General features: G+C 34.4%; 1 protein-coding gene across 1 annotated transcript; it reads right to left on the reverse strand.

Moving 5' to 3' along the window:
* Positions 1-268: 268 nt before the first annotated feature.
* LOC106666632 (chondroitin sulfate proteoglycan 4) lies at positions 269-26,021 on the reverse strand. The gene is made up of 24 exons (XM_014393961.2): positions 25,163-26,021; positions 24,930-25,093; positions 15,641-15,783; positions 15,281-15,586; positions 14,924-15,218; positions 14,713-14,850; positions 13,106-13,264; positions 12,792-13,046; positions 12,420-12,617; positions 10,706-10,930; positions 10,463-10,645; positions 10,239-10,397; positions 9,698-10,162; positions 9,366-9,638; positions 8,607-8,840; positions 6,132-6,373; positions 5,621-5,771; positions 5,373-5,519; positions 5,033-5,287; positions 4,737-4,976; positions 4,484-4,676; positions 4,271-4,423; positions 3,765-4,165; positions 269-2,746 (listed from the first exon to the last, which is right to left on the reverse strand). Exons 1-24 carry the CDS (start codon positions 25,227-25,229, stop codon positions 878-880), a joined length of 6,915 nt encoding a protein of 2,304 aa, XP_014249447.1. The 5' UTR covers positions 25,230-26,021; the 3' UTR covers positions 269-877.
* Positions 26,022-26,791: the final 770 nt, after the last annotated feature.

The raw sequence follows: 26,791 nt of genomic DNA on the forward strand, positions 1-26,791 counted from the left end.
TTTTTTTTTTTTTTTATTTGTTGTTTTTTTTAATTTGGTGGAAGAGGCTAACCATTTAATACAATAGACTTTGACCATGTATAAGTTAAATCAAGGCACCAAAGGCCTCTATGATCCCCTTGCTTAAGTAAAAGTAATCATTATAAAAAATTCAAAAATTAATAATTTTACACTTTCTATCGACATAGATTACATTTATAAATTTGAATGGCAGCTAAGATTTTAATTAAAATTTGAAACTGAATATATTCAGTTAGGTTAACTTACATAAATAATTTTAAACTATTATATCAATTTATCATATCCACTATTGTTAAAATATTTTAATTGTTTTCCTAAAAGGGGGACACATAATTTATACACAACTAAAGCATGAAGATATTATGATGGTTTTCAATGTACGCTCATTATAAAAATACCAAACAGAGAAAGCACTAATTTCTGATTAAAACTTCTAAAATTGAAATCTATGAGTATAATAGTTATTCAACAATAGCTTCTTACACCAGAAAAGAAAAAATATTTTTAAAAACTTTATTTTATTTATTTCTTTTTTTTAAATTTGGTGAAAAAAGACCAATGTTATCTGTTTATACGATAGTCATATCAATGAAAGAATATGCAGAATAGTTAACGAAATTTCGTTATTAAAGCTGATAAAAAAAATATAAAATGAAATGTATGTAAATGAAATAAAATGTATAAAATGAATGTAGAAATCACAGATTTTGGGAAAAAACAACACTTATTGCTAAAGTTCAGAAAACTGTAAATTTACCCTATTATAAATGTGTTGTATTTTGTATAGTTAAATAATTTATTATATGAAGTTATTCACATAATAAATTCAAACATCCTTAATAGGAACAATACAATATCAAACCCAATACTGATTTTTTCTGAGTATTAAGTTGTTACTCTTTGATTCCCTACGGCTGTCGTTAAAATTACTCCAATCCTCGTCTCCATAAGGATATCTTAAATTCAACTCAGGCTCTGATGAATTGAGAGAATTGCTTGTCACCTTGCATTGTGGTAGATTAGCAGGGGTTAAAATGGGTGTGCCACTCATGGCGATTTGTGGAGAAGTTGGAAGAAGATTGTCCGGAGGATGAGGCAAAGGCTCGGGTAAATCTGATTTGATCGAATCTTCAAAATTGGTATGCTTTGATCCACACCTGACAAAGCCTACGATCAACAATGCTAAAGCGATGATGCCTGTGACCAAAGAAACACCTAGCAAGTAATCATCACTCATGTTTGGAGATGCGATTTGAACACTGTCTTGTTCGACAGACGGCTTCGCACCAGGCCAACGTGGTTTAGGCGGTTTAAATGTTGTTGATGGAGAATCACCAATAATCTCAAATCTCAGTTCTCCTACAGCAGGTTGAAACATTGATCCGTAAATTAAAAACGGGATCTTGTCTTCGACGGTTTCAATTGTCGGTTTGCTAACATAATAAATAAGGCCAATTTGAATTTCTTCATGAGTAAATTTCATTACATCCTTCTCCCTAGCAATTTTATACTCGCCTGTCGTTCTGATTATTTTTTTCAAATGGCCATATTTTGGTTTCATTAAAATTTTATAAACTGGATTTGAATTAGTTAACTTTGCCAGAGGTGTGGCATCCAACGTGCTTAAATCTAGCTTAGTTTTAGTACCAGATAAGGGTGAAAAGTTCCCCATTATGAGTAGTGGTATAACGCTAATATTGATCCACAGCCCTTTAATCACAAAATCTAAGTTCAGTGTATTGTATGCCATCAGTTCAAACGAATCACTGGGAGCAGTCAAATTTTCTTGGATATATGAGACATTTTTATTCAATAGATCATTATAAGAGAATGAGGAAGAATGAGTACCATTAACATGTATTAAACCGCGTTTAGGGGATGTCAGTACATTAAAAATTATATCTTGTTTGTTTGCATTTGTATGAAGGCTCAAAATATTTTTTGAAATATTAGCAACAGTCTTGCCCTGTTGAAGAAGGACAGGCTGTAGGACAGTTATGTTCAAGTATATCTTCAAAACTGTCACATGAAAAACAGTGTAAACTGGAGTGAATTTACCATCAGAAACTCTAAAATAAAATGAAGTAGCTTGAAGAGGGCCTGAATGTTTGAAAAATACTTCTCCATTATTTACATTTTCTTGTGAAAATGTGACAGTCGTATTGTTGTTTAATTGTACAACACCAAGATTAGGTCCACTGACTATTTCATAAATAATTTCATTCGCATCCGTATCAAGATCTTCAGTATACAAATCGTCTTTTGTTATCACTTTTTTCTGACCCTGTACGACGTTTATGTGAGGCTCGGTAGTAATCAAATTAAATGGCTGATCATTAATGGGTTCGACCTCGACTACAAATGAAATATTCAGTAACAAAACATCACCGGGTTCCAAATAAAGAGAAAACATGAAAGAATCTGAGAGAGTATCAGAATGGTCATGTTGGTACAAAATATTACCAGAATCTATAAATAATTGGGAAAAAGTTGTAATATTACAAATATCGTTGAAGCAAATGACACCATTCTGTGGCTGGAGGATGAGAACCGCTATTAAATTTGGATCTACGAGGCTGATATTGTTGACAAGAAATTCTTGGATTAAAGATGTGTTCAAATGAATGAACGCAGAACCACCTTCTTCTATAGTCAACGTTGATGATGAAAAGTCGAAGTATTGGTCCAGCCCGCCAGAAAACACAGACACTTCTATTTTAAAAGTCTGAAAATAAAAACAGAATTACATACATTTTAAAATAATTAATGGCGACTTTTTGTCTGTATATTTTTATATTTGAAAAGAACAAGATAAAGCATCCGTGAAGAGAATATTGTGTATTTTATTTAAAACTATACTATAAATTGCCTAATGGTGCTAGGAAAGCACAATAAGATTATGTTGAAGTGGGTTCAGGGATATGAAGGTATAAATAGAAATGAGGCAGATTAACTAACCAAAAAAAGAATGTAACAAAATGGCTGGTGAACCAAAACACTGGAAAAAAGCACTCCATAGAGCAGATTCATAAATTTCTCAAAAAAGAAGGCAAAGGAACTCTTCCTTGAGGTCAATTATATGCCACTGCTCTCTGAACTACCACTTTGGTTTTGGGAAAAAACAATTTGGTTTATAACCTCAAAATTGTGTATTGGTTATACGAAGTGGTCAGACCAGTGGACATACGGAGTTCAAGTATGTGGCCAAAAACACTGCACAAGGAGACACAAAACTAATTTCAAAGTCTAAATATCTGCATACTCGATCCAAAACAGCGATGGAAATGGCACTTGATCATTTGGTTTGGCTAGAGTGGTACCTGACAAAATGAAAACTCAACTTTGACAGACCCTTCGATGTGGACATATATAAAAGAGATGTTTGGAAGAAAGTTGACTCAATTTTCAGTGGGGTCATAACATAGTACACTAACGGATCAAAGATGGAACATGGGGTGTAGGGCTAAAGGGAATAAAACCATAGCGAAATACCTTAGACTATTTCCAACAATCTTCCAAGCTGAAGTCCATGCAACTCTATGCACAAATCTACATACGTTCAGACAGTCAGGAAGCTATAAAGATAATGTGTATGCTTTTAGCTTCAAACTTTAATACGAGTCGGACATCCTAACCACTTTTCTTTTTTTTTCTTTTTTTTAAATTGGAGTATCAATGGGGTAAAAAAATAGGGCAAACAGTGATATAAAGTAACAGGTAAAATTACATACTTTTATACTTACCATGTCTTTAAGTGGGTCCACAAATTTTGCAATTACATCAAATACAAAGAAATCCTGTACCGAAGATTCTTTAAATGGGACAGTGTGCTCATACAATACATTCATTGAGTTGATGTCGCTTTGTGTAAAATTGTTGATTCGTCTTCCTTTATCTTTTCGAAGGAATAAATGTCCAAATTTTGGATTTTTCTTTATTTTATAAATAATCTCACGGTTGTCAGAACACGAAGATTGAAGGATTAAAGAAGATATTTCCTTTTGTAAAAGAGGGAAAACATGCAGTCCTTTGTTCAAAACCAATTCTAATACTGCTTTAGCTGTTTCCGCAGTGTAGCTTATAGGCCCGAGCTTATTTTTTCCATCGGTAACAACAAAATCCAAGTCCAAATTTCCTTGTCCACCTGTAAATAAATTAAAGCAATACTACACAAAATTCAGGTCAGACCAATAAAACAGTTACTAAAAATAATCAACCGTAGGTTTAAATGTTCAATTAAAAATCTTACCATCATGAACAAGGACAATTTTCTTTGTGTTTATTTCCTTCTGAGTAAACTTATCCACACTTTGCAAACCATCCAATTGTGCGACATGACCACCGGATGCTGATATAATCACGAATATGATGTTTTCCGGGTCAGTATCCTTGTCAGTGACAGCTGAAACATCAATAATACATTACAAAACTGGAATGTTTCTTTTAATAATTATGAACTTACCAAGATATTCGGAAGTTATTATTTCACTACCACCTTTCCAAATCTTAATATTTGTTTTGTTTAGAATGGTAGGTATCATATCGTTGATGGGAGTAACAGATATTTCGACAAAAGCAGGTTCACTCACTTTCGAGCCAACTTTACCCACTATCGAAAATGAATCTTGCAATGTTTCGCTACCATCATGCACATACTAAAATGACAAAATATGCATATTAATTTACAGTGAAAAGTCGACCAATCTTAAACTGACCATAATTGTATTGATTTTTGTCTGGTGGTTTGTCCACTTTGATACACCTTTGTTACTCGGTGACATAATAATTCTGCCGTGATTTGGATGTGTTTGTAGCTGGTAATCAGTGATTTTGTCTTTATAATACTGGGCAGTAGTACAAAACAGAGAATGAGGAAGTTTAACCGAACCACCTTCCATGACTGTCAGTCGAGAATTCTTAAGATAAAACTTCGAAGGAATTATTAAAAATTTAATCTGTAAAAAAAATTAATAAATACATTACATTATGATATTTTTTTAATGTGACTTACGATAAGAGAGCGCAGCCAAGATACACCATTCGTAACATCAACAACTATAGTGTCTTCAGAAACATTGGCCGCTGATTGAACATAATATAGTTTCCCTGCATTAACAGTGGCTTGATCGAACGCTCGAATCCCGCCTTTTTCATCAAATTCTCCACCTTTTTCTTCATCGTTTCCTTCAATTTCTAAGTAGCCTCGTTTTGGAGTTGAGACTACTAAAAATGTTATGTCGCTCGGCGGAATCCCAGGTTGATGAATCTAGAAAACAAGAGGTGTGAAATATGTATATTAAAAAAACATGCACACTTATATTTAAAAAATATAAATCAAGGATAATATTTACTTGTAAATTTTCTCTCTTTACAACAACACCTGTATACTCTTCAACGTGAACAGTTTCATTTGATATGACTATCAATGGCTCCCAATAAATTGCAGGAAACACACGGACTGCCAATGTCCCTTCAGTGTAAATGTCTTGCACTGTGATCTAAAATGTAAATAAAATTTGAGACTCCTACAACAGTGATTTAATTATCTATATATTTTCTATTTAACAGGTTAAAACTTACACTTGAACTATAAACTTACTTTTAATTGAATGCGATCTTGAGCGACACTACTCGATAAATGTTTATAAATGACATTTCCTGCTTCAATGTCTTGCTGATGAAACTTTGACTTATTTGAAACCCCTGAGATCAAAATTTCACCGTGTGTTGGACCACTAACAATGTAATATCTAGAACATCACAATACAAAATATAATTAATTAAGGTTTTTAGTTGAGATGAAAAAAAGTTAATGGCACGAGCGGGATTCGAACCCACAATCTTCGGCTAGATACGCCGCTGCTCTACCACTTGAGGTCACGAGAGCTCAAGTGGTAGAGCAGCGGCGTATCTAGCCGAAGATTGTGGGTTCGAATCCCGCTCGTGCCATTAACTTTTTTTCCTCAAGCTCGTGCCATTAACTTTTTTTCATCTCAACTAAAAACCTTAATTAATTGTAATGTATTAATTGGTCAAGTGGACCATGAAATTAGTGAACAAAATATAATGTTTTATTTCTGACGGTGTAAGTCTAGGTTTTTATAACTAACCTTATATCTTGTAATCGGATGTCAATATTTGTGTCGGCAAAAAGATTGGAAGTAGTTACAGTCGCATGTCCCCCCTGAGAGACCACCAAATGAGAATTGTTAGTGATTTCAACATAAGGAGGTGAAGGCCTAATGTCAAGATAACATTCAGTTGCGTGTGTTCCATCGCTGATTGAAAATAACAGAGGATTTTCTGACAATTCGCTTTCTATAATTAAAACTTTCTCTTCTTCTAAATCACCCTGAAATATGAAGAATGGCTCTTTTAGAAACAAATGAACAAACTATGATATTAAGAAGATAAATTTATTAAACTGTTATCAACCAAGAATTTTCTTTTGCTATCCTGTTCTCCAGAAGACGCCGTTTGTCTTATATCGAATAATCAAGTTAAATTTTTACTTACATCTGTATAACTTGACATTGTATTTGATAGAAATTTAAATTGGGTTGCACATTTTAAAAAATTAACATCTAGATGCCTCCAGGCTCTAAATGTATTAACAACTAATGTCTGAAGAAGCTGATCACAAGAGACTAACGTGCCTGTATGCAACATAAGTTCAATCATGCTTAGAGTTAAAAAAAGCCAGCAACTTGACTCACAACTTAAAGCTTAAAATTGATGCTTTTTCAGGCCAGTCTTATTTGTCTTGTTTCAAATAGATACCAGTGAACTACCATTAAACCTCAGACGTAATTTACTGGTTAGGGATGTCAACACAAAAAGAAACTATAAATATTTCCCCCATAGCTTCTACCCACCCAGATTTAATAAAGCCACCACTTCTAGCTTTATACACACGAGTTTATAATTAAAATCACCTTGCCCTCAGGCCCAAAGTAACAAGCGGTTTTGAAGCTTTGAAAATTCTTATTTTAACCAAACCCCATATTGAGCAACTATAGTACTGATGTGGTAGTTATAAATAAAGTGCTCAGCATAATCCTCCCAGATGGTACAAAACGCCTTTTACTGAGACAATTTCAGCAACAACATGCAGTAATTTTTCTATGGACCCCCTGATCACTCAAATATTGCCATCTATGAAAGGAAGACTAAGCAGAGATGCTTGATGGCAACTTTTAAAGAAAAAGTATGTTCACAATAGCAGAAAGAGTGGAATTCTGAAACGATGAATTGTGGGATATTAAAACAAAAAGTTCCTTGTACAGGTTGAGAACAGGTTGTCCTGAGTAGACTGAGAATTGGGCATTGTAGTAGTACCAAGGGTTATTTAATGGCCTGCAACTCTCCAGTGATATGCAGGGTGTACAAGGAGACAAGAAGAGTCGGTCTCTTTACAGCTTTACACACCACAACTGGCCTAAAGTTTTTTATAAGATTCCAAAGGTCAAGGACTTCATGTGTATCCTTCAGGCCTGGGCTTTTCCTCTTCCAGGAGAAGGAGGTTCCGCTGTTTCTTCTTCGTGGCAATATCTACACAGGCCTCTGCTGCTCTGAGACTATTTTCCAAAGTCAGAAATGTCCAGTCTGCAGTCGTACTATCATTCTAGTACTGAACATGTCCTAGGTTTAGTGGTTCTGTTAGTTTCTGTGAGATACTTTGATGAACTTTCTTATATACTTTTGCCCTGCAAATTCCCATTGAACCGAGGACTTATTCTTAACCCATTATCTGAAGGATCTGTGTTTTCAGCTATTTTATGCTGTGAAAGGGTTTAGGGCTGATAGATGCCCTCATCGAACTTTCCTTAGCCTATTTATCTACCTCCTCATTGCCCCTCTGCTCTGTGTGCCCTGGTACTCAAGCAATGGTAATTATTTTGTTGAGAGGTCATCCACGGAATGTTACACATCAAGCCTCAAAGAGAACGAAATTATCCTAGTGTGAAAAACTGTTAATTTTAATTAAAAATAGTTCTTAAAAATGGCCCACGAACATGAAAACATTTGAAAACTGTAGTTTTATTTAAAAATAGTTCTTGAAAATGACATAGGATTGTTGAAACGTTGAAAATCTGTAATTTTATTTTAAAATAGTTCTTGAAAATGGCACAGAATTGTTGAAATGTTGAAAATATGTAATTTTATTTAAAAATAGTTCTTGAAAATGGCACAGAATTGTTGAAATGTTGAAAATCTGTAATTTTATTTGAAAATAGTTCTTGAAAATAGCACAGAATTGTTGAAATGTTGAAAATCTGTAATTTTATGTAAAAATAGTTCTTCAATGGTAATTATTCTGTTTCCCCAATGTCTGGCAAGTCCTTGATTTAGCTGTTTGTCATGATATGCTTTAAAAGACAGAATGATCTTGTAATAATAGATTTATTTGCTATTACAAAAAAATAAATGCTGAGGTTTACAAAACAGATGTGCAGGAATGAAAATTTTAACGGTCATTTTATTATTCCATTTGAATAAAAATATTAAATATTAATTATGACTCAAAACAGTTTGTTGAATATGTAGTTAAAACGTAATATTTTTGAGAAGAATGGATATCAAACCTGTGTGAATTGCTGAATTTTAGTGTGTGTTATAGACGAGTAAACACCAGATCCGTTTTTCACAGTGTAGACGAGGTTGTTCACATTAAAATCAATATCTTCATCACTGAATTTGATATGCTTTGTAGTCAAGAGACGTTGGCCACCTTTGACTATTCGAAACACTGAAGATACAACTCGAACAGGAGCGTTGTCATTGACCAAAGTTATATTTATATCCAGTTCAGAAAAAATCTGCAAAACATTAAGAAAATAGTAAATGAACGCTTAACGCAAGCCTGGGATAAATAAAGCTATATTTAGCTATTTTCTATTTTAAACTTTTTTGCAATATTCTACAAATTTATATTGCATGTCATAGCATCTTACAAACTTACAGCAAACAAGTCATATACAATATTGAAATTCCAGGAACATTGGTAATTTGAATAAATTATTGCTTTTACAGTGCAAAAGTCAATATATTTTTGCTTCAAATGGATCAATTTAAACCATTTAACCTTAAATGAATGAACATGGCAAAGAGGAGGGAAGACTCAAAAGGTGGGGTTGAGATAGGAAGTTGATGTCCGAGTGGATCGAGGTCACGATAGCTCAAGTGGTAGAGCAGCGGCGTATCTAGCCGAGGATCGGGGGTTCGAATCCCGCTCATGCCATTGACTTTTTTATCTCAATTAAAACCCTTAATTAATTGTAACTTAAATGAATCATTGACCTTTTTTTAAAATAAAATTTGTTAGTAAATACTTTTGTACTCACCATGACATCATCTTCTACATTAGAAACTGCTACAAATTTAATGGTATCATGCGGTGACTCGGAGCCATCGTGGGAATAAAACAGCCTCCCAGCATTTATTTGCGATGGGGTAAAATGAACGACATTGTCTTCGGTGCTGTTTTGCATTAGATCTACAAGAAATAATCTACCATGCAACGGCCCGTAATAGACCTCATACACTAAAGACTTCACATTGGCGACAGTGATGTTGATTTCCGAGGGAAGAATTGGAACCGTCCCGCCCTCCATGACCTAGAATCATTTAATCATCACACTCTGTTGTTTTATTCCAATTAAAAAATTATAATCACTTTTAAAACATTTAACGTTGATTTCATGGATAAGGGAAGTTTAGAAGGAGGAGAATAAATGAAATTCATTTTGCCAGTGAGCGACATGGGACAAAGGTACGTCGAAACTGTAAATCCCATTACGTCAGTAAACGAAGAGTAAGAAGTCCTGAACATTTTATACTTGATATAATTATAATTTATGTCCAATTGAGTAAAGTTGTCACCCATGACTAATCTCTCGTTGTGTTTCGCAGAACGCAAATTGCCAAATTGAGGCAGTTTGTTTAATGTGTATACAATATATTTTGGATTTGTTTCAATTGGGTAAGTTTTGTAAGATAAATTTTCGATTGTAATATTTCCTTCGACTGTCCCATTCATCATCAAAGGTGACTGTAAATGGTTCTCAAGAGAAAGCTCGATGAACGTGATTTCAAATTCATACTGTGTAGGAATATCAGTACCTGAACCTGACAATGTGAACTGAAATACAAAATTTTAAAAACAATTAATCAATGGCAATTTGTACTTTCATAAAAATATTAAAAGGAAAACTTACTTTGAAAGAATCCTGAGAAGGTTTCCCTTTAGTGTGTCTGTATCTAATAATTTCTTGTTCAAGATGTACGTTTGTAAATTTTGAAACAGTATGCCATGATTCACCTCCAGCAAGATTGTCCTCTTTTTCTATCACTCCAAACTCACAGTCTTTAACAATCTTTGGAAACAAAAATAAAGCAATTAATTTAATTGTCAAAGCGACCAATTAATAAATAAAATTACCGTAAAAGTAATTTCAAGCATTGGATCTTCAGCATTTGTCACGACTGTCAAGTTCTTAGAAGTAATTATCACCGAACTAGAGTATGGGATGTAAACCCCTGTATTATTTAATACTTGAACAACCAAAGGGATAACAGTTATTTTCAATGGATCGGATGTAGTAGTCGAATAGCCATCAGAGACCTGAAATCAAATGAATTTACCAAAATAAAAATGCATTTTGAACTGAGAGGAAAATCATACCTTAAAAATGAGTTTAGAATTTGAATTCGTAGGACCTTCTGTGAAATAAGCTATCATGTTAGCATCCAAGTCCTCTTGTGTAAACGAAGTTATCGCTACTCCATGCTGGTTTATTCTTTCTAATCTACCACTACCGTCATTTATTATGGTATATATTAGCTTGTTTCTTGGGCTGTCTGGATCAGTTGCATTTAAAACACTTGGCAGCAAAAGTTTTCGTGTTCCCTAAAATTAATTAAAATTATTTTCAATGTGATATATACAACAGTTAAAAATTAACCCAACCCTACCTAACCTAACCATAACCCTGACCAAATATTTACAATATTTTAGCAAATACAATTTGGTAAATGCTAATAGAACTGGAGACCGGGGAGAAATAGAAAAATAAATTACCATGGGTCACAGCACTGATGGGAAACTATCATAAATAGTTTGCCAACATGCTTGTAAAAAGGCTGCCCCGAACGAGGATCTGCAAAAGGAATTCTATGTGGTTCCAAAGACACTTGTAAGTAAAAATACAGACCAATGTTTTGAAGGAGTGAGAAAATGAATTTGGCACTGCCAAAATTTCAATCCATCCAGCAGTTTGAACCTAACCTATCCCGATAGCAAAAATGATTTGTGTATCCAGCCCAAAAGTATATCCAGGTAAAACAAAAATAAATAAATTTATTATTACTGTTCTTTAACATTATTAATCCCTCCCTATGTTGTATGATGATGTACTGAATCATCCACGACACACAGGTGGTGTGTTGTAGCGAGCGATATAGTTGCACAAAATGACCATCATGGTCAAGGAAACTGAAAAACTCATATAAAAAGTTTGTGTTTATTTTGCTACAATACAAATAATACATATATTTATAATAGCTTTTACTCGCGACTTTGTCCACATGGGACTTTGTTTTAATGTACCTTTCTAATGCAATGCAGAGCGGTACAAAACACTTGGCAGCAAAAGTTTTTGTGTTCCATAAAATTAAGTAAAATTATTTTCAATGTGATATATACAACAGTTAAAAATGCAGTATCGCTTTCTAATATAATGTCTCGTTTCTCAAATTCTTCTCTTCTTCAGTTCACTTTGGTTTATACATGATAAAAAGTTGTCCATACAATCCCCTTAGGGATGGAATTTCAAAAAATCCTGCCTTAGCGGCTATCCTTGTCATTATAGGAATACACTGCCAAAATTTCAATCCATCCAGTGGTTTGGACTTAACCTAACCCGATAGCAAAAATGAGCATGCAAAAATGATTTGTGTATCCAGCCCAAAAGTATATCCAGTTAAAAACAAAAATAAATAAATTTATTATTATTGTTCTTTAACATTATTACAGTCTGATCTGAACAAACAACTAGGTCATTTAAAGAACCAAAATAATTATTTTTCTTCCTACAACAGCATGAGTCTTCATGAAGGATTCGGGATGAAAGGTCTTGGACTAGTGTTGGGATGAGGGTCAAGGGTTTTATAGAGGCATCAATTTGATTTGAAGGTCTATGTAGAAAATCAGGCCGTATACGAAATAGGGAGCTTGGACAATGGTTTGAAATTAGGTCTGGATTAATCGAATTCTTTGAAGGTTAGAACCCTTGGTTGTGACTTTGTAATTATATCATCTGTTCAGTTCTATTCTTTTGAATGAAGTGTGGGCATTCCAAGAAAGTCTTCTGCTTTAATATAGACAAATTAAAACTTACAGCAGGGATTTTTAATGTCTTTGTAGGCAGTATACTAATGACTGGGGCATCGTTTACTGATGTGATGTTCACATGTAATATAAATCTGTGTTGCCCCTGAAGATAACTTGGTAAGACATATCCTGTTCCTGGGGATAATTCCAAGTCCAAGTGGATGTTGTCCTCAAAATTCTCACTTCCATCGTGGACATACATGACCTAAAAACAATCATACTATGTTTATGTCTTTCTTGAAATTAGGGTTTCGATTTGTCAGTTAAATTGTGATTAATTCACAAAGTTGATCACCAATAGATGTTTTAGTTTAGAAACCTTTAAAACTATTTTTGATATAGGTTCCAACAAGTCAGTGTTGGTTTATTTTAAACACACCTTATCTCTTATTAAATCAAGAAGCGTAAATGTTTGCGGGGTTCCAAACTTTTGCCACACCTCGATGACCAGGTGGCCGTGTTTAGGATAATGATTCGGAACGGTCGAAAAGAGCACTCCAGAATCCCTTACTCCATATTTTGCATAATCAAGTACAATATTTATATGTTCAGGCGTAATGACAATATTTTCACCTTCTTGCATCACTATAGGGTTAAGTTCAAGCAGTTCCAATTGAAGTGTCTTGCTATAAACCTGAAATTTGTTGAATATAAGCGTACAATACATTCGTACAAATAATTAAAGAGTCAAACCGTATATCCATTTGGAAATTCTTGCTTGACACAATGTTTATCACTGCACAAACACATAAATGAATTTACGCCCCTTGGTACGCATGATGCATGTTCTTTGCAAGGATTATCATTACATGGGTATGACCACACACAGTTTGCAAGTAAACCCTGAGTTATCTGTAAAACAAAAAATAAAAACAATAGTCATTCAACTACCAAATTTTCAAAACCAGGGTGGTATTTCTGGTACAGAATGAATCGGTGGGATCTCATTCACTTTAAATTCAATTTTTAATTTCATCAACTTAATATCAATAATTTGTAGATACATTCCATACCTGCTAACCTTGTAAATTATTAATAATAGTTTCAAACTCCTGATGAAGGAGATATTTTCCTCAAAAGCTTGTTTTTTTTGTTTTGTTTTTTTTGTTTTTTCAGATTCGTCTTAACTCTGTTTTATATAAAATTACCGAAATGGTAGTATTAACAATTTCATTTATTTTACCATATCAGGAAAGTGATTATAAAGAGAAAGTAGCTGGTTTTATATTTTTTTAACTTGAATATATGTGGAGTTTACCAATTTTTCTGTTCGGTTTTTGATCTTTATAATATTTTAAGCAGATTGTTGGAGACGTTGGCAGCCCTTTTTTGAGTGGAAGAAAATTGGGGGATGAGTGGAAGGGATAGTATTCGTCCAGCCTTCAAGTCAATAGCATGTCAGTGAACCAGTGTCGTTTTTCATTTGTGTAATTGTGCTATATTCACATTTACATATTCATTTCATGTTAATTTTTCATTTAGTTCATTTTGTTAAAGATTGTCGTTTATAATTCAATAACATTTTATAGTCCACTCAAATAAATATACAATGTATCAACCATTGTTTGGTCCTCCGGGCCGGATCAAACAATTGTTGATACATTATATATTTATTTGAGTGGACTGTATAAAATGTTATTGACCATTGTTTGGCCTATCCGTGCCGGATTTGAACTGTGGATTCAGTGCAATAAATTAACTATTTCATAAAAACATTCAGAACTAAAATTACGCAATAGTGCATAGCCCAAAGTGACTTTGGCGCATTTTCACCCCACTACAATTGGCTTCTACGTTCTACCGACAGCAAGGGATTGCCGTCGGCAACATCTGAGAGGGAAAAACACGTCATCCCGCTTCGACTTGACATCAGCTGAAAGGACGAAGATAAGTTACGTTAACTTCCTATTTTTACATCCCTTAATTCCTCTTTTCATTTGATTGTCCTTTTCCAAATAATTCTTTCATTGTGTCATATTTCATTTGTGAGTTATACATGCTAATCTAACTAATAATTATTCATATTTTACATTTTGTTTATTCAACTTAGTTAATAGTTTATTTATTGCACTGAATCCACTGTTCAAATCCGGCCCGGAGGACCAAACAATGGTCAATAACATTTTATACAGTCCACTCAAATAAATATACAATGTATCAACCATAGATAAATAAAGAATATTAAAAAAAAATTAGCTGTAAAAGGATTAAATACATTCATAAATAATTATTTTCAGTTATAAATTGCAGCACGGCTTGTAATAAAGGATTATTAAATTAAATGCATAATTTTTGCACACCTTTGCATCAGGGAGCCCTATAAGTTGTGTACTTTTATGAATATTTCTTATACATCCTTTCATGCTTGTGTCTGCAGTTTGAAGTCCTTGGCCTAAAGCACGAGCCCTTTTATTAAGTTCTACTCCTCCAATGAAAATCTAGAAGTATAAACATGATTTATAGAGAAATGATATTCAAATTGAGATGTTATGAGAAAAACTGTTCACTGACCACATCTCCCAAATCGAAAAATCTTGTAGCACTTAAGGTCAGTTTTTGTTTTGTAGGTTTGTTATCTACAATAACTTGAGCAATATTTGGATTAAAATTAATGACGAGTTTGTGCCATTTTCCGTCAGACACGTAAATATCGTTTGTCACTTCGGCCGGTCCTCCTCCTTTGTCGAGGATCATTCTTACTTTGCCACCGACAATTTCCACTCCTACGAAGTCAGAATTTTCTCCGCCACCGCTCGTGTATAATATAACTCCATCAGTCGATGTAGTCTTTATTTCTAGCTCCCATCTGTTTGTTTTGAAACATAATTAACCAACGTTTAACCTTTTATATTATAATTTAAGACTTACCTTGCACCTGTCCGTGGTATTGAACTGGGAAGTAATAAAAATGAGCCATCATCTATAAAACTAATTTCAGAACTAGCGTTTGCAACAAACTCAGCAGCACAGCTCCACGATATATCATGGATTTGAGAGTGTTCTAAACGCTTTCTCGCCAATTGCAGTGGATAAACACCATTGTAGACCAGATCGGACAAACAACCCCTCAACCAGTCGCCATGGCCCAAAAACAACTCGGAAAATTCCCCCTGCCCTCCAATAAACAATCCATAGTGAATATTCAGCAAGAAAAAATCTCCCATCAGTTTTTCTCTAAAATAGAAATACTTTAGTACTGATTATGGTGAATCCACTTGTTGAAATTACCTAGTTACGTGTATATTATCTATGGTCAATGTAACATCTGCATCTTTTCGGGTGAATGAAATATGATGCCAGTTGAGATCATCCAGCCTCAGGCCATGTGGCGAAGCAATAGTCGATTCTCCAGCACCCAAATTTATATACACCTAAAATATTTCATTTATTCATTGCAAGAAAAATGCTAAATAAATTCTATTTTACTTTTTTTAATGATAAATAGTGCTTATTCAGTGTTGGGTCTGTTCCAAACCATGACTATGGCAGGCCCATCACTGAAGATGGCAAAACATCAAAACAAATGTGACAGACCAGGATAATCGATAATGTCCAAATTACAGGCTGATCACCCTGCAGACCTCACAGAAAAATCTCAAAATACATACCTCTTCCTAACTAACTTTGTCAACTCAATAAATTAGATAGAATTTTTTTTAAATAAAAAATTTGTGTTACAGGAAGGATCCGCACCCATGATCTTCGGCTGGGTCAGGACATTCAGCCAAAGGTCGTGGGTTCGAATTCCGCCTGTCGCAAATTTTTCATTTCAAAAAAATTGTATACAATTATGATAAATAGTGCCTATTCAGTGTTGGGTCTGTTCCAAACCATGACTATGGCAGGCCCATCACTGAAGATGGCAAAACGCAATAACACGTATTGACGTGACCTAAACCTTTTAGGATGAGTGGATCAGTTTGTTTACAAAAGGAACGTTGTCGTTGAATAGTGACATATAGAAAGCTTTGATAATTGTCAAGACTAATGCACTAGATAATATAGCTTGGTGGAACTCCACAGTTCCACTCCATATGTTCAGAGTGGTCGCATTAATATCTTGTATAGAGTTAGTTGAATTTTGACGGTCAAAGCAGACTTCTATCTTGCAAGTCATCATAGTTGTCCAAGTCTGCTGTCTAGGTATAGTCCTAATTATCTGACTGGAGTGAAAGTCAGATGTTCCTTGTTTTTGATGTACAATGGAATTTTTTTAACTTTTCGTTATTTAATTATTTTACATTTGTCTACACACTGTAAAGGGTTGTGAAAATTTTTTTGATAAATATATTTCTATTTCTAAATGTTCCATATTGTACTTCTCTATGGTCAATGTACTTCCACGTTGTGACTTGTTCTCTACTTTTATTTATTTATTTATTTACGGATCGAAATCCACTATAAAAGACCCTTTTGGTAGACTACTTTGACAAACTCAAGGTGTTCTTAGATGTTGGAGGTTGCTTGGATAGGATTTGGGTTAGAAGACTGGTATTGATGACAGTGTTTGATGTAAAAGAAAATCAGAATATGGTATAAATTATGGGACCAAGTAGCCAGGGCACAGGGAGATTTTGGGTAACGAGGAAGCAGACAAACTGGCCAGAGGAGGATCTGCAAGACCATACATAGGCCCCGAACCTATCCTTGGGATAACAAAAACAAACATAGAATCCTCCATCGCAGAATGGATCCAAGCAGAACAAAAAAAGAAGTGGATAAACTCTAGTGGTGCTAGACATAGTAAACTTATGATGAAACAACCCTCACCAAGATTGGCAAAAACGCTGCTGCAATTGGAGAGGGCAAAACTCAGAGGAGTGGTGGGACTACTAACCGGTCACTGGTATCTGAGAAAACATCTACACAACATGGGTATACACAGCGATGATCCCATCTGCAGATTATGTAATGAGGAGGAGGAAACAGCCACTCATATCATCTTCGAATGCGAAGCAACAGCTCAATGGAGGTTTAACCTAACGTACAGAAAAGACTTAGGGAATCAAATTACAGCAACAACAGTCAATGACCTTATACTTCTAAGAAGAAGGATTGAGTCTATTGACTGAACTAAGGAACTAGGAAGCTACAATAAGCCAGAAGGCTGCAGTGCCTGGGGAATACAAACCCCGCTTCCTAGTATCCTTTCCACCAAACCATACCATACGATGGGACCAAGTATGCTCCCTTGTGGCTTGCCAGCTTGAATCAATCTTATATGTGAGTATTCATTGCCACACTTCACTCTGAAGCAGCAGTTAAATAGGATTACAGGATAACGTAATAAAGGGTGGGTAGGAAGCTTTTCAGTTTATAAAGAATGTCTGGGCACCAGAATCAAAACCCTGGGTCACTCTGTTTTCTAGAGCAAAAAAACAAGCTCTGATACCTTGCTGAATAATGAGGATGGTAATCGAATTGGTGAGATTGGGTATTAAAATTAGACATTTTGAAAGGAGTCTTTCTAGTATTTTCGATATCACTAGTAGGAGGATATGTTCCCTTCACAAGACGAAGGAAGCTAAACCTAAAAGCACCTATCATAAAAATTGAGCCTTAACTTCCTCTACACCAACTATGTACTTAGACAATAACCCTTTGCCCAAAGCTCAAGTGGAGAAATCATATAGTCAACATACATAAGGCCAAGGTACGTTAAATGGCCAGAGATTATGCAGCAAAAATTGGGGAATAAACCCTAGGATGGTTTATTGACAAAACAAACAGGCCCGTGGTCACATATGGAGCTCTAGTATGGTAGCTAAAATAGTTCATAAGGAAGCACAAACCAAACTGCAAAGTCTAAAAAGACTAGTGTCTTGACGGAGCAGCAATGGATACCGCACTCTACCACTCACCTTTACACAGTCATGTACTTGATAGCTATTAAAAAGTGCTAATAGACTCCTGAGGTTCAAGTAAATAAAATCTGATCTAAGGAGAAGCCGTGTAAAATTCTAGAGAGAAATAAAATAAATGAGATGCTAGATTGACAGAATGAGAGGAAAGCCCAACTTTGACAGACCCTTCCAAGTGGACATAGATAAAAGAGACCTTTGAAAGAAAGTTGACCTGAAGTTTCAGTAGTGGCCATAAAATGGTATACTAATGGATCAAAGATCGAATAAGGAGTAGGTCTGGCAAGGGTCTAATTACACCCTAGGAAAGCCCCTTGGACTATTTTCAAATATCTTCTAAGCTGAAGTTGATTCAATCCCTGTGCACGGGAGTTGATAAAGAAGAAAGTGAAAAGTGTACAGATCTACATATTTTCAGACAGGCAGCTATAAAGACCCTAATGCATATGCTTTCAACTCCAAACTTGTCTGGGAGTGTCTAATTTGTTTTATGACTCTCCCGCTTAAGTGGGTTTCCGGACATGAAGGTATAGAAAGAAGAAAGGCTGACCAAAAGCCAAAAAGGGGCAGCCCTCTCACCCTTTGTACTACACCACAATTGTATGCATGGAGTGTGCTTATGTGTCAATGTCTCTTCATGAGAAACCAAAGACATCAACATATTCTTTATGGATGTGAGGCTCTAGCCCGTATATGGTATAGCCACTTTGGGTTGGCAATTCTCACACCAAGATGCACCAAGGAAAAACTTTGTTTTGTGGAAAAAGTGCTCTTTTCTCAGCACGGAATCATAAAGGTTCCAAAATAAACATATATAGGTGACAGTGGAGAAATGTCGGAATCCTTATTGGAAAAAAAATGTAAAGTTTACATTTCCAGAAACTCTCGTATAATTAAATGCAAGTAAATTAAAGGTGAGAAGGCACTACACTATGAAAATATTACAATTAAGGTTTTTAGTTGAGATAAAAAAGTCAATGGCACGAGCGGGATTCGAACCCACGATCTTCAGCTTGATACGCCGCTTATCTACCACTTGAGCTATCGTGACCTCGATCCACTCGGACACCAACTTGAAAAATGGCAAAAAGGAGGGAAAATTCAAAAGGTGCAGTTGAGATGGGAAGTTGGTGTCCGAGTGGATCGAGGTCACGATAGCTCAAGTGGTAGAGCAGCGGCGTATCAAGCCGAAGATTGTGGGTTCGAATCCCGCTCGTGCCATTGACTTTTTTATCTCAACTGAAAACCTTAATTAATTGTAAGATATTAATTGGTCAAGCGGACCACAAAATTAGTGAAATTATGAAAATAGTAGAAAGTGCACTCTACTTCACACTACAGCACTTTTAATAGGTGCTACTTTGCTCATTTCTTTGGGCATTATGAGTTTATCTCCAAACTAGTCTGGGAATGCCTAAACTGCATACTGGCCATAGGAAAATTCAAGGTTACAGAAGGAAACAAACAAACCAACCAGCCAAAAAAAAAAAAAAAAAAAGGCAGACCTCTTCCCAGTGGATCACGACCACAAGGCACAGGAGTATAAAGTTGGAGCTGGAAAAATGGACAAAAGCACCACGATTCATAAAGCTCTAAAAAAAGGAAGGCAAAGGAACTCTCCCTCATCAATCAACATTTGAGCACTATAGGCCTCTTTACCACCCATTGCCCTCCAAAAGAGAGATCTAAAGGTTGGCAGAAGTAGAAACATGCTAACTTTGTCAAGAGAAACCATAGACATCAGCATATATCCTTTGAGCATGTGTGGCATGTGTGGAACTATCCTAATGGATAGCCTATTTAGTAAGGAAATTCTCACACTAAGAGAAGTTCACAAAGAAGCACTAAGGAAAGAGCTTAACTTTGTTAAAAAAAAAAAAAAAAAAAAAAAAACCTGTCCACGATATGACCTTAATCATAAAAAAAAATCCTCTATGGAACTAAGAATGGTGTTGAAAGATATTATTCACTCTTACCTTGTATTTCTAGTATTATTATGTAAAGGCTGGTAAAAAACGGTTTTTATTTATTTTAGTTTCATTTTCTGCAAAAAAATATAAGCCTACAATATTATTTCTGGTAACAGTCATAAGATGACATTCTCATATTTTGGTTTCTTTTCTAGATTTTACATTGGACTATCTTTCTTTCGTTATCCGTGCATTCACTCATTAACGGTTGCCATATGCAACATAAATTGAGCATAGAAATCGCTTAACTTCACATTAAAAATGATCATCCATCTGTGAAATACACAAAAACAGTGCAAAAATTCTTTCTTGTGATTCAACTTCGAAATTGGTTAAGAAAGTTTGTGATAGTGTTGTGATTCGATATCGTGCATAAGTGCATACCTGTTGATGTATGCACATATTGTTTTCTTGCGTGAAATATCCTTTATATATGTTACAGTAATTTTTCTTAATGAAAAAACCTGAAATATGTGTACATAAGTTCATTCATAACATTGTCGATAGGCACACACAATTTACGTAAATTGGTATGTATATAAAATAAAATGCTTCAAAGCCTAAAATTTGAAGTAGCAATGCTTGGTAAATATCCCTCGTCGATGACAAAAGTCTACTTAAGACCAAAAAAACAAACTCTCATTTATGGAGTTATTTTCAGTCAACGCTTAATACTTATACTTATTTCTCTAAAAAAGGACAGATAAGAAAATTTAAATTATTTCTTGTTCATTCTATTTATATACAAACCACCAGAATGTAAAATAACAAACAAAATTTAAGATCAAATACCTTTCAGTTTGGGCATGTACATAAATTCTTTGACATAACTTACCTTAAATTATAAGATTTCTTCATTTAACCCAGAGTTCTTGTTTTCAAAGTTGCATTATGTTATGTTACATTGTCCATTTGATATTATTAATTTTCTTTCTTTTTTTTTTAATCATGTTACATGTTTAATTTTGAAGTGAATACGTAAGACTAAAATGTGTACAACAAAAGATTCAAACTTATAAGGTTTAAAAATTTAGGACAAGGTAAAGAGGAAAAGAAAGGAAACAAAATCAAATTAAATTATATTTAAAATAAGCGTTTATTTGATTAAGGCAAATTAGAAGTTTTTATACTAACAAAAGTAAATAATAGATAAATAAAATACTTAAAAATAAAACATGTTATTTATAAATACATGCTGTGAACTCTTAAAACTATACAAATTAAAAAATAAGAGCAGGAAAACACATGCTTTATTCAAAATGATTATAAAGAATATAAAAAAAGACAAATGCCTTGATATATTATTACATTCCTCAAGTGAAAAATAATAAAAACATGGGCCATGCAAAATGAATTTAAGTATTAGCAGTTCCACTACAAAAAAAACTTTGTTAAAAATTGAAAACAGTTTGGAAAAAATGTATTTAAAATATAAATTGCATAAATAATTCTTTATAAAATAATAATAACTTGAAATTTCAAAATTCACATATTTACATCAAGGAATAGTAGCTTTAAAAAACCAACATTAAAAAGATTTAACACGTTCAATGCGGCATTTGACATAATAATTCTATTTTGATTGTTCATCAGGATTTCTTCATTATTCTACTCATTTTGAAATCTTAGATAAAGTTCAAAATATATATTCATCCCCAGAACTGCCTTTTCGATACATTATACATATACTTAAGCACATATTCATATCTCGTGTATACTGTTTATTTCTTACTATTTATTTCTTTCAATGTTCCACCTTGTTCAACCAGGCAGTTTCTGTTTAATATGCCATTTTGTAAAGCAAATTAACTATTTTATTTCCATATGATTAGACTAAGGAGAAGGAAATCAAATTGACGATTTTTATTAAATGCAAATGGGTCTTTGAACCATATGTATGTAAATAAATAAAAGCGACCAAGAATATCAATTATTATTAAATTTTTCAGGAACAACCGACCCACTGTTTGGAATATTTTGGCTATCGTCAATTTCAGCCGCACTGAAGGTGTTAAAAGGGAAAAGTTTGTAGTCTCCATAAAAGCATTTTTTATGTATATATTAGAATGAAACAAAATAAATACCTTGCTGATCACAGACCTGATACCTTTTTTAGCCATCGCATAATTAAATATAATCAACATGATAACAAAACTAATCTTTTTCTCTCTCTTTACTCAAGCAACCACATCACACATTGACCAACAATTATAATAATACTTAAATAAATAAATATCTGGGTAATTCAATAGGGGAAGAGTAAATTTTACCTAACTGTATCCCATTTTTGGGAATTAATAAGATAAGAACGAAGCTAATTCTGATTAAATAGTCCTGTTACGGTACGTTTTTTTTTTTTTTTTTTTTTATTGTAAGGTAAAGGGTTAAAACAGAACAAAAATGCTGACATGGGCGTTCTCAATTATGGAATTTCCCAGATTTAATCAATGTCAAAAGTAGAATATGTAGTGATATTGTGTGGATTCCAAGCGATTTATTAGATAAATTAGTCTGAGAAGATAAAAACTGAAAAAAATTCTAATTAAACAGTTTGTCCAAGTTATTATATATATTTCTATTTTTACAGGCCAACATTATAAGGTAATTACAATTAATGAAGGTTTTTAGTTGAGATGAAAAAAAGTCAATGGCACGAGCGGGATTCGAACCCACGATCTTCGGCTTGATACGTCGCTGCTCTACCACTTGAGCTATCGTGACCTCGATCCACTCGGACACCAACTTCCCATCTCAACCACACCTTTTGAATTTTCCCTCCTTTTTGCCATTTTTCAATGGTTGAGATGGGAAGTTGGTGTCCGAGTGGATCGAGGTCACGATAGCTCAAGTGGTAGAGCAGCGGTGTATCAAGCCGAAGATCGTGGGTTCGAATCCCGCTCGTGCCATTGACTTTTTTATCTCAACCAAAAACCTTAATTAATTGTAATATATTAATTGGTCAAGCGGACCACGAAATTAGGGAATTATAAGGTAAAGCGTTCAAACAAAAACATCATAAAAGCTGACATGGGTTTTTTCAATTACAGAATTTCCCAGATTCATCAAGATTAAAAGTAGAATATGTAATGATATTGTGTGATTTCCAAGTGTTTTATTGGATAAATTAGTCTGAGAAACTAAAAACTGAACTAAAATGCAATTCAATAGTTTACCCAAGTTTTTTTTTTAGTAAACAAATTATAAGGCAAAGGATTAAAACAAAACTTCCAAAAGCTGTGTGATGCTGACATGGGTGTTCTCATCTATGGATCTATAGTATTTCCCAGATTCAGTCAATGACAAAAGTAGAATATGTAGTGAGTGATATTGTGTGGTTTCGAAGCGATTTATTAGATAAATTAGTCTGAGAAGCTAAAAACTGAACTAAAATGCTAATTAAATAGTTTGCCCAAGTTATTTTTTAGCCTTGCATTGCTAGCCAGCTCCTCTCCCCCATCCATATCCCTGAGGTCTGGCAAGTATCTGCCATATCTTTTATTTATATGTATTTATGTACAGAAAACAACAATAATAATTAAATAATAATTTGCTTAGTGGTCATAATTGACTATTAATTCTTTTTATGTAAGGTCTTGGTCGAGATGAAAAAGTTAGTGTCACGAGCGGGATTTGAACCCACGACCTTCAGCTCAATACACCACTACTCTAACCACTTGACCTATCCTTTGATCTACTCGGACACCAACTTCCCATCGCATTTTACCTCTTTTTGCCATTTTTCAATAATAATTTGCAATAACTGAAATCCATAAAACAGTAGTAACTATGATATTGTCGAACTGGCACTGGGTCGTCTACACTTGCTTGTTTCTATGTCATTCATCTGACATTTTATTTTAGCAATTGTAAATGGATCATTGCTTTTTTGTTTCTATGGTGATTTTTATGTTTTTTTCTGGATTGTGTTATAGGTCGCCTATAAGTGGTTCCCCTCGAGGTTTGGATAGAGATCCAGTGCCAGTTCAACTTGTTTTCACAGACATACCAACAAGTCTCTATTTCACGCTAATAAATTACATTTTCATGCCAGAGTTCATTCATACTGCCCCAGACTAGTCGATATTTGTCGACATCTCTTCTTTCAGCCTAATAAATTCCATTCAAACATCAGACTTTTTACAGTCTCTGAGACTCAATATTCCTCACCATTCTAGTTTCAGGCTAATAAATTACACCACAAATAAACCAGACTTCATTCACACTGCCCAAGAGTCTAAATGTTCCTCATGGTCTCGGTTTTCTTGCTAGTAAATTACATCCACACACCAGACTTCTTTCACATTTCCTAAGAGTACTCGATATTCCTCAATGTCTCTAATTTCATTATAATAAAGGTCAAACAACAGACTACATTCATACTGTTCCAGTGTACTCAATGTTTGTCGACTTCACTATCTGTTTTAACTATGATAGAGCAGATAAATGAGTCTAGGTCTTTTTGTTTTAAAAATTTCTAAGGCGAGCATTTAACAGGTAAGAAATCAGACGTTAACCTAAGGAACCATCAACTCCATCCGCAGAAGCTTAAATTAAGTTGTAACTTTTCACTACCTATAACAAGCAGTGTCGGAATGGTGTTGCCAAGATCAACAAGGCAACTCGGTCAACAGTCAACGTGTCAGCATCGACAACTTAAGCATCAGGAGAAAATGACATCATACTTACTTTTAAACGACCTGAGACTAATTTCATGAGGCAATAATCCGTCTGCCCAGCGGCCAGGAGTAGCAAGGCATCCGACTTTTTCGTCATTATCTTAAAACTGATGTCGGTCACGTTTTTACCTTCCAACAGTGGCACGGATATGTAGCTAGAGCCGTAAAAGGAAGCTGGGAGAGAGAAAAAGACGATTTCTTTAAAAAAAAGGACCGTGATGAAGAAGACAATTTTCAGCTTACCCGTTTCCGAGGAAATCGCCTTGGAGAAAGACAACAACGCGATTAACAAGGCGAACACTTCCATCATCGTATTCCCAACGGGATAAATCCGAGGACATAATTCAATTCCAGTTCAATAATAAAAGCCAGTCCGGGACAAATTCCAATCGGGCCATCACAATTTATAAATTCATCGTTTATTATTTATTTTTAAGCCTGATTTATGTTTATATCGAAGCAGAGATGATTATACCAGATGAGCTTAGCGATGGGTTGGAAACTGGGAACGACTAGCACTAGAGGATAGAGTACCTACTACCTTGTACCTTCCTCTACAGCGCAGCCATATTGTTTGCCGTCTCGAGTTGTTCGTTTCAACGATAGTCTTTAGACATTTTATTTTATTTAAATTTATTCAATTCCCAACCATATTATAATTTAGCAACCGTAAAATTAAAATTTTTCTAATAATTTCCTATTGAGATGGCTCTTCAAACTTTTTGAGGTGTTTTCCTGCAATATAGGTAGTTTTTCACAATTGCCTTTCTCATTTTGGTGTTTCATGATGTAACTTTGTTTCATATTCATTATTTTCGTCGTAGAAACTGTGTCTTATCAATTACTGGGATCGTACTTGTGATTTATTGTTATAAATTGCTCGAGTTTTTCACCTTAAGACGGCTTTCCAGAAGGCATGCGGTGTTTTCTTGCTATAGAGATTCTTCTCTACAACTTGTTGATCCCCTATTGTATTTGTGGTGTATGTCTGTATTTATTGACTAGAATAAAAAACACTTCTTTATGTTATTTTTAACGTACGTTTAAGTAGACAACCCCGAGAAACATTGAATGAAGTCGATATTTGCCTGTAATTTATTAGCATGAAGGTAGAGGCCCCAAGAAACATCGAGTATTCTGGGGCAGTATGAATGGAGTCTTGTTTGAATTAATTTATTACATCGAAAGAAGAGAACCCAACAAACTTCGGGGACTCTGGGATGAAGTCTGATGTGTAGATGTAATTTTTTAGCGTCAAAGTAGAGACCTGATGAATATGGACTATTCTGGGACAGGAAGTCTGGTGTTTGTTTGTAATTTATTAGCGTGAATGGAAAGAACCTTTTCATAATTTCACCGAAAAATATCGAGTACATTTAGCCAGTATGAATGGAATTTATTAGCGTGAAAGTAGATACCTCGAGGAATATCGAATTCTGTGGGCAGTGTGAATGTAATTTATTAGTGTGTGGTGATTAGTGACCGTTAATCGATAATTATTTAGAAACCGTGAGATGCGGTCTTGTGTGATGTAGGTTCCAGAAAAACATTTTCTTTATCGTGCCAACGTTTCGATCTTTATTGAGATCATCTTCAGGGCTCAAAGTGTTTGTCTTCTGTGTAATTGTGCCATTCTTGCGTGTCGTGTTGAGAGTGCCCACTTCGAAACGTTGGCACGATAAAGAAAATGTTTTTCTGAAACCTACATCACACCAGACCGCATCTCACGATTTCTAAATAAGTCATTTATTAGCGTGAATGGAGGGACATATTTCAAATTACACCGAGAAATATCAAGTACTTTTTGGCAGTGTGAATGAAGTCTGATGTTTGATTGTAGTTTATTATCGTAAAAATATATATGTTGAGGAA

Source organism: Cimex lectularius, unplaced genomic scaffold (genome assembly GCF_000648675.2).
Source record: "Cimex lectularius strain Harlan isolate CLEC.00 unplaced genomic scaffold, Clec_2.1 scaffold117, whole genome shotgun sequence".
Taxonomy (NCBI): domain Eukaryota; kingdom Metazoa; phylum Arthropoda; class Insecta; order Hemiptera; family Cimicidae; genus Cimex; species Cimex lectularius.